This window comes from Nomascus leucogenys, chromosome 20 (genome assembly GCF_006542625.1).
Source record: "Nomascus leucogenys isolate Asia chromosome 20, Asia_NLE_v1, whole genome shotgun sequence".
In the NCBI taxonomy this organism is placed as follows: domain Eukaryota; kingdom Metazoa; phylum Chordata; class Mammalia; order Primates; family Hylobatidae; genus Nomascus; species Nomascus leucogenys.
The window spans coordinates 2602098-2610840 of record NC_044400.1 but is presented as its reverse complement, the minus strand read 5'-3'; the positions used below and the strand labels follow the sequence as shown (position 1 = coordinate 2610840).

Sequence of the window (8743 nt, the reverse complement as noted above, 5' to 3'; positions counted from 1 at the left end):
AGCCTCTGCCGGCGGACCAATGACGGTACAGAGGCGGGGCAGAAGGGCGGGGACACGTGGAGGGGCGGGGCCATTGGGTAATGGGCGGGCATGCGAGTGGGGGGTAGGCAAAACCATCAGGTAAAAGGACCAATAGAGGCGCAGGAGCGAGTGGGCGGGGCGCAATGTGGGGCAGGATCGGCGGGAGATAGGCCAATGGTGGGTAAGAGGCGGGGCGGGGGGGGGGGCGGGGCTGGCGGGCGGGGCTGGCGGGCTGCAGGCCAATGGAGGCTCGGGGGCGGGGCCGGCGGGCGGACGGGCGGAGGCGCGGAGGGGGCGGCGGCGGCGGCGGCGAACAAAGAGGCGGCGGGCGCGGGCGGCCGAGCGGAGCCGAGCGCAGCCGAGCCGGGCCGAGCCGGGCCGGGCCGGGCCGGGCCGGGCCCAGGAGCGCGCTGATGATGCGGGCGGCCAGGTTGGGGTCGGCGGGTCCCTGAAGCCCGCGCCCCGGGCCAGCAAGGGAGCCCCGCGCAGGCCGCGCGCATCCGGAGGCGGCCGGGCCCCGCCATGGCCGGGGTCAGCTACGCGGCGCCCTGGTGGGTGAGCCTCCTGCACCGGCTGCCCCACTTCGACCTGAGCTGGGAGGCCACCAGCAGCCAGTTCCGGCCCGAGGACGCCGACTACCAGCAGGTGACACGGGCCCCTCGGGGTCGCGGGTTCAGGGCCCCCAGGTCACGGCCCCCTCCCCTCCCAGGGTCACGGCCCCCATCCCCGAGGGCCTAAGGACCCTTCATCCCCCCATCCAGGGTCACGGCCACCTCCTCCTCTCAGGTACCGGCCTCCTTCCTTCTCGAGGGTCCCTTCTGAGTCCTAGGATCCCTTCCTCCAGGGTCGTGGCCTCCTCCTCAAAGGTCTAAATATCCTCCAACCCCCATTGAGGGTCCACGGCCCCCCTCCCGATTCTGCCCTTCCCTTCTGGTGTCACTAAGGCCCCTGGGGTCTCATGGAGCTGCCTCTCCCCACTCTGTGAGCCCCCTTGGCCAGTGGAGGGCCTCTCCACCATCACTGTTGGCGGCTTGGTGCCCTGTCCCAGCAGAGACCCCTCCCCAGATGACCCCCAGGCTCTGAGATCAGAGCGGGTGCCTGAGCACGTTGGGTGCAGGCGGACAGAGACTCCTCGCCCACTCACCCCCGACTGGGGAATCCCATTGCCAGGCTTCCATTGGGTGAATGGCCTGGGCCGCCGCCAGCCCTCTGTGGCCGGTAATGACCCCCTGCTTGGCGGTCAGGCTGTGGGATGTACACAGGGTGCGGCGTGTGGCCGTGGGAGACCAGGCTGCCTGTAGCCCCCGGGGGAGGGAGGCTGGCGGCCAGGAAGCACCGTGGGCCTCAGGCAGGGAGGCTGGAAGCGGCTGAACCCAGGCAGAGCTGGGGGGCGGCAGGGGGCCCTTTGCAGCCCTCTCCCAGGGGAGCCCTTAGCCTGGCATCATGCCAGGCCCAAGCACCACCCCCATTGCCAAGCTACTGTCATTTGAGTGCGGGGCAGGGGACCAAGCTGTGGGCATTTCCTTCCTGCCTAGAGATCCGGATTCCAGAAGCCCCGTGACCAGGGTCCCTGGTCACCCGGAGTTTCTCTCTGGACGGATCACGGCAGAGCCCCATGGTGGGGTGGGGATGGCTTTGCTTATCAAAACGGCTTGGGAATCCGGTATTCCGCGGGCAGCCTAGCACCTGGACTCTTCAGAACTGCGTTGTCTGTGGCCTCCCGCATCCAGAGGAGGGAGGCGGAAGTGGAGGAGCAGGGCACCTGGGAGCCCACTGCTCCCAGCCTCGCGCTCACTTGCACCCAGGCCCCCCAGCCGAGCCGATGACGTTTCCTAACAGATGAGGAAGGGGGCGAGGGATCGGCCCAGGCACGCCCAGACACAGCAGGGAGGAGGGAGGCGGAAGGATTGGTATAAAATCTCACGCCTGCGTTCTAGAAGCCCAGCCCTGGGGGACCGTTCAGTGTGGGGGCAATGCACATTCAGGAACTTCTGGAACTTCTTCCATGCTGATGGCTTTGTCACTTGTCTCTGGAGGACTCTCTTGAAGCTGCAAGGAGGGTGTGCTTCACTTTGGAAAGTTCTCTGCCCTGAGGGTTTGGCCCATTTGTCAGTTCTGAAGCTCCGGGGCAGCCCTGGGGCGTGGGGGGTGGCTGTTTCCTGCTGCCCCTTGGGCTGCCACCTGCCCGAGCTGCCAGCCACAGTTGGACTTCCTTCCAGCCCTCCAGGGTGCCTGCATTCCCACATTCGAGACAGGCAGTGAGAGGGAGTGAGGGGCGATGATGTCTGCAGCCCACAAGAGCCTCCGGGCAGTAGCGAGGCTCCTCCGCTCAGCCTGACCTGCCTGGCCTCCAGCAGGGTGCTGTGGCCCTGGGAGGCCCTGGCTTCTGCCCCCTTTCCTCCCCTGCCCTGCACTCTGCTCTGCTGTGGGAGGGCTCTGACTCACTCTCTCTCCTGCCTCATCTCCACGGAGCAGAATTAGCCGCTGAATAATTCACGATGTGGAAACCGGCCTGCCTCCATCCCCCGCCGCCTCCACTCCCAGCTCTTGGCGAGGGGCTATGGCGTGAGCTGGTCCTGGCATGCGTCCTGCCCCTGCCCTTCCACTACTGGTGCTTTTGGGCAACTGCTTGGCGTCTCTGAGCCTTCATTGCCTCATCCTGAATCCGGGCTGGCCGTGCCTCCTGTGTAGGGTCACCCCTGGGAGACAAGGACCAGGCGCCCCCTTCTTGGGAGGATGGGCAGTGGGTGGGCCTGGGCTGTGGCAGGCGCCCCTTCCTGCCTCCCCTGGTGAGGAGTTGCTGGCTGTGGTGGGGGGTGGACCCCTCACCCATCCTGACTGAGGGCTCCCTCTTAGCTGTCTCTGTGCTGCCCCAACCTGGGCTGTGCCCTGCTGGGGAGTGGGCATCTGCCCCGTGGTTATGGGGATGGGGGGATGGAGGGGAGGTGGGGCCTGGTGTTGGGAGTTGGGGGTGTGGCACAGGGGACTGGTCTTTGTCCTTTGCTATTTCCAGCCCTCGTGGTCTGCTGTTGGGAACCCTGGTGAAACCCCCGGAGGGACAAGGGCCAGGTCCTGTTTCAAGGCCCTGCGTGGGACTGCCTGTCACTGGTCACTTTTCCCACAGCCCCAGGAGGTGGGGAGAGTCGTCCATTGTACAGATTAGCAAACTGAGGCTCCGAATCACATAGTGAGTAAGTGGTGGAGCCACAGCCCTGCTGCAGGTCGTTCGCCTGGCCCCCCGAGGAGCCCCGGTCAGCCTGGAGTCGCAGGCTCCCCGGATTCCCCCACGGCCGCCTTGCCACTGAGGGTGTGACTGTGGGATTAGGAGCTGATGGGGGCTGAGGGATCTGTGGGAGGGCAGGGGGTGGAGGGGCGTCTGGAGTCGGCTCTATGCAGCTCCCCAGCCAGTGACTGTCGAGAGGGGCTCCCGTGCTGCCTGGGCATCTGAGTGAATGGGGGGCTGTTGTTCACAAGGGGGGATTTGGAGGTCCACAGGAGGCCTGAGTCTGACTCCCTGGTGGCCCCACAGCTGAGCTGGCAGGGCTGGGCCTGAGGCCCCTGGCGTGGCCTGGGGCCAGTCAGTGCTGCATAGTGAGTCCTGAATGTCCAGTGGGTCTGGCTGCCCTGGCCCGGGGCAGGGGCCCTTGAGGGCAGCAGAGCCTTCTCTTAAGCTAGAGCGTCGCAGGCCTGCACCCTTGCTCTGTCGCTTCTTCCTGCGTGACCTTGGGTGGTCCAGCCACTGTCCTGGGCTTTATTCGGGGGAGGCCAGCCTGCTCAGCTCCCACCAGCCCTTTGTGACCCCGTGTCCTCAGGCAGGGATCAAGTTCATGCCCGCTGACCTCAGCCTGTCTCTCGGGCTCACTGTCTCCTCCAGCTCAGGGCAGGCCAGATGCAGCAGAACAGCTATGGACTGTGGTGGGTTCCGAACCCAGGCGGTGGGAGCCCGGTGGTCGGTCAGGGAAGGCTTCCTGAGGTGGTGTTAACTGGCCCGCCATGGAGGTTGCAAGCCCAGCTGCCGACAATCAGAGGGTTAGGATTTGCCTGCCCCTTTCTGACTCCTCCACGGGCCGTGCCGGCCCTGGCAGGTGATGGTTGCACTGGGACACCTGCCTTCCAGGGCAGATAGTAGGCCCTGCCTCAGTTTGCCTAGCATGGGGGGCCTATTTTTCACTAGACCCTGGAATGCCCAGATGTTTCTGTCGAGACCTTAATGATAAGACTGAGGTCACCATACAGAGAGCATGGGGAAGAGCTTCCGGGCTGGGGGAACGGCAGGTGCAAAGGCCCTGAGGCAGAGAGAAGCTTGAGCCTCGGGGAGAGGCCTCAGCCCCACATGCCGGAGGGTCACTCTGGTCTGACTGCGCACAGGGAATGTGCTGCCTCAGGAAGTGGTGAGCCCTCTGTGCCAGGCGCTGTGCCAGCCCAGGCTGGATGGCCACTCAGAGGGGATCTGAGCTCTGGGAGTAGGGCCAGTGTTCTCCTAGCAGAGTTGGGAGCCCAGCTCCTAAGAGCACAGCACCTCTGTCTGTGCTGCCATGAGGTGAGGTCAGCCTTGTGTCCAGTTGCAGCCTGGGGGGCAGTTCCCTGGGGCAGGGCTGGCCTGTTATCATCCTCCCCACTCATCAGAAGGAAATGAGCTCTGGTTAAAACAGCAGTGTCGTGTTGCCTGTCGCCTGTCTTGTCGTTTACGAAAGCAGTACACGTTCATGGAACATTTGGGGAAAAGGGAAGAGCGTGAGACAGAAGCGTCCCTCCAGCTGGGTTCAGTCCAAGCACATAGAGCTGTAGGGTGGGTGTCCCTGAGAACTGGAATCCTATTGCTTTTGACATGTCCCATACTTTGGACTGTGTTCCAGATGCTTGTCCAGCGTCCCACGGTGCCAGGCAGGATTCTGTAGTTACAGGTGACAGAAGCAGGCCAGACACGGAGGCCCCCGGGGAGCTGAGCGGAAGCTTCAGGAGCAATCCCTGAGTGGACAGGAGCTGATGAACTAGGCTGGGGGGGATGCAGCGAACGGGACCCTGCATTGGGGGGTGGAGGTGGGCAGGAAGCCCCTGATGGCTGGTCCCAGTCCACTCAGGATTTCCATCTTGGCCGGCGTCTGCATTCCTGGGGAGACTCTGATTGGCCAAGCTTGCCTTTTGGCCAGGGGGTGTGAAGCTGTGGGCCCTGGACCTGCTGGGGTGTGGGTGTCAGGCCACCCTTGGCTCGGCCGCTGCCCGCATCAAGGGTTCCTGTATTTGGGCTCCTGGTTTTTGTGGTTCTGAGGGTGCTCTGGCCACCTCTGTCCCCAGGAGACTCTGGGGTTCTCAAGTCCCTTCCTTGGAGTGCAGCCTGGACCCTCTAGAAGTCCCCGAGGTCTTCACAGCTTTTCGTAGGTGTGGATGTTGGGGTGGTAATTCTTGCTCAGGGTGCTGGCTCCCCCGGCTCCCCCAGCTCCCCGGTTCCAGCATCACCAGGGGCCATGCCAGTCTGTGTGTGCGGGACCCCCGCCTGCCACCCACTTGCCTGAGACTTGAGGGCCAGCTCTAGGGCCCCTCTTCTGGGCATCTCCATGGTGACCCTTCTTCCTCCCCTGACCCCTGGGCAGGGCCCTGCCAGCCAGCCCCATCTAAGGGATTTGCAGTGTCAGCCGCTCTGACCCCTGGCCAGGGGCTCTTGGTCAGGCTCTGGGGGAGCGGGGAGCCCTGCAGCTTGGTTCCCCAGGCCACAGCGGCTCTCCCCGGATGCTTGTGCTGCTCATTTCTAAAGCACTTCTCTTGGAAAGCCACCCAGTGGTCCTGGGAGGTGGACACTGTGTCCCTGACATAAGCAGAAACCTGGGGCCAGCCAGCATGGGGGGCCGGAAGACTGGGCACGGGCTCCAGCTGCAGCCCAGCTCCGTCCCTCCCAGTGGACACGGTGTCAGCGCAGTTCATGAGCCCAGGGGTGCAGGTTTAGGGGGCTCAGGGGCATCTACACTTCCCCCATCTGCCCCACCTTCAGTTCTGCTGAGGCCTCGGCTAGAGAAGAGGAACCGAGTCTGCAGCCAGGGGCCTGGGGTCAAGGACATGGGAAGTGTCTGACGTGGCCACCGGGGAATCAGCATGTGACAGCGGGTGGATGATGGGTGTGGAAGGGTCACAGGAGGGCCTCCTGTACTCGGGCCCGCTGCTGGGTTCTGCAGGGAGCCCACCCAGGCCCTGTGCTGGGCCTCACACCATCCGAGGGGGCTTCTCACCGTCTTGGGAGGCTGCCTGAGACCTGAGTCCCGTGGGGCAGCACCCACTGTGGCTGGGCCAGGCCTATGTTGGCCGAGGGTGTGGGAAGAAGCCGGGCCACCCACAGAGTGCCAGTGCCTTCGGCCTCTGAGGAGGGCGCCAGCCACCGTGCCCCTAGCTGTTCTGCCCCCTCAGGCCTGTGCACGCTGGCTGGGTTCCTGGCCATCGTGGAGGAGCACTCCGGAAGTTCTGGGGTGCACCCAGCTCTGAGCCCTGCAGCTCTGCATCTGGGGTTGGGCCGTGCCCCCTGGGCTGCCTCTCCCTGGTAGGGAGCTGAGCCTGGAGACGGGGCTCCAGTCTGGCGGCTCCTGGCTGGATCTGAGGCCTGGGGCCCGGGTCCCCAGGCGACTGGTGCAGAGGCCTGCAGACAAGCGGGGAGAGCAGGGGATTTTCCGGGTGTCACGCTGGGAGATGTGTCGGAGCACGGGGACCAAAATAGACACGCTTGCTGCAGCTCTTTGGTGTCTGTTCCCTGCACGAGGGGGAGGGCGGCGTGGGCAGCGGGAGAGCTGGGGTCCCCTGGCTACAGGGTGCAGGGAAGGGGCCTGGCCTTTGGGGAGACAGGCAGGAACGGCTCTGAGCCTCAGCCCAAGGGCTGCCTCTCTGGCCTCCTTCCAGGCCATTCCTGGAGAGTGAGGGCCAGCCTGGAGGGAGCCCCAGGGGGCGTGGGGCAGTGGGTGTGAGGCCGCGTGCAGCCTGGCGGCCTGGACCTCGGACCTCAGGAGTTGGGGACAGGGACACAAAGTTGGCCCCGACCCCGGCTCCCACGTGGCCGCTGCTGGCTGCACGTCCTCCAGGCACGGCCAGGAGCTCACCGTCATGGAATGCGTGAAACCCAAGCCCAGCCTGGTGGAAAATCTGTTTTTAATTTTGGGCCAGTGTCGCTGGGAGCCTGGGCCGAGTGTGCTATGGGTGGGGGCTGGGGCCACGTGTCCAGCTTTGCCGCATGGGGGGCTGAGGCCTAGCCAAAGGCTGTGACCCTGGTCCCCCCACTTGTGCGAGGGGACCCACTTCCCAGTGGGGGGCCCCTGACATAGGGGCGGTGGTAGCGGCTCGCACACGCCAAGCCCACCCTGGCCTCCCCAAACAAGTCTTGGCCCTAGGGATCCTGCCCCTTTCCTGACCCTGGCCCAGGACACCTGGGGGTTCTCACAGTGCTGGGGGCCAGAACCCCTGAGTCTGCATTGGGGTGTGGGACCCCAGCCAGCCTCTCGGACATCCCCAAACCTTGTCGCTTCCTCTGGAGGAGGGGCCTTGGCAGTTCCAGGGCTGGAATTCGGCATCCGTGGAGGCAGGTGGGGGTCACTCCCCTCCCACTCCCACCTCTCGCCTGCCACGTCCTCCCGGAGCCCCGTGCTGCTGCCACACGCACAGGCTCAGGCCAGGGCCTCGCTGGTCCCTGCTGCCAGTGGATCTTCGGCATGCAGGAGACGTTTGCCGCCCGGACCCTGTGCCAGGCCTTGGCTGACACTGTCCCCGGGCCAAGAGTGTCCTCCCCACCTGTTGCGGTGCCCACGATGCTCCCCACAGCGGGAGTTTCAGTGACCGCCTCGTTCCTCTTCCTGCCTCCCACAGCCTCCGAGCTCACAGGGCTGGCACTGTAGGCACAGGGGAGCCCCCCACGTAGCGGGGCTGAGTTGTCTGTCCAAGCCTGGGCCCCAGCACCCAGCGCAGGCTACAGCTAAGATGCCCTGGAAGCTGATGCTCCCAATCAATTTGCCCGGAGCCAAGCCAGGACCATGGCAGTCAGTGTGGGGACGGTCCCCATCCAGGAAGCTGGGGATGACTCTGTCCCCGCTGCAGTCAGGCTGTGTGGCCGTTACCATATTGTGTGTCTGTCACATGCCGGTGCCTCTGGCGGGGTTCTGGCCCCTCAGTGAACTTCGTGCTTGGCCTCTGTGGACCCTGTCCCTTTCCCTCCTCCAAGCTGTGTCACTTCCACACGGAGCTGGCACGAGGGGCGGGGCAGGGCTGAGCTGGGCTGGAACCCACCTTCTGCCCACCTCTTCTCTGGCCACTGGGGGCTGCTTCTCCTGCCACCCCTGCTCACCGTGCCCTGCGGCTGTACCCTGGGGCTCACTGGTCCCTCCCAGTGCCACGGGCAACCATCGTCCTCAGCTGTGGTCACGCTGCCTGGCCGGCCAGGCTCACCCGGCCTCGCTGTGTGACTGTGGACTCTGGAATTCCCTGTGCCTAGCAGCGTGGCTCCAGGATGCAGGCCCTATGTCTTTGCTTCCCTCCCTGCTCAGGGCGGACCCGCAGCAGTGTCCAGCCAAGGAGCGAGCAGCTATGGCTGGAAAGGCAGGGTGGTGGGATTGTGGCCACTGCCTGTGGCTGGGGTTGGGGACTGCATCGGGCCAAACTTCTCATCGGAGTCCCTGTGAGCACCTCCCAGTGGGCCAGGGCCTCCTCAGCCCAGCCGGCCAGGGCCCCCTCAGCCCAGCCACGCGCCACAGTAACC

The 8743-nt window shown here is 65.1% G+C and overlaps 1 protein-coding gene across 2 annotated transcripts in view; it reads left to right on the top strand.

Moving 5' to 3' along the window:
- The first annotated feature begins 330 nt into the window (after positions 1 to 330).
- Positions 331 to 8743, top strand: part of TTYH3 (tweety family member 3) — a 31696-nt gene continuing 23283 nt past the window's right edge. For both annotated transcript variants that reach the window (XM_030800934.1, XM_030800933.1), the window contains exon 1: positions 331 to 666. In XM_030800934.1, the coding sequence (XP_030656794.1) occupies positions 544 to 666 (123 nt within the window). In that variant the 5' untranslated portion in view covers positions 331 to 543. The remainder of the gene's footprint in view (positions 667 to 8743) is intronic.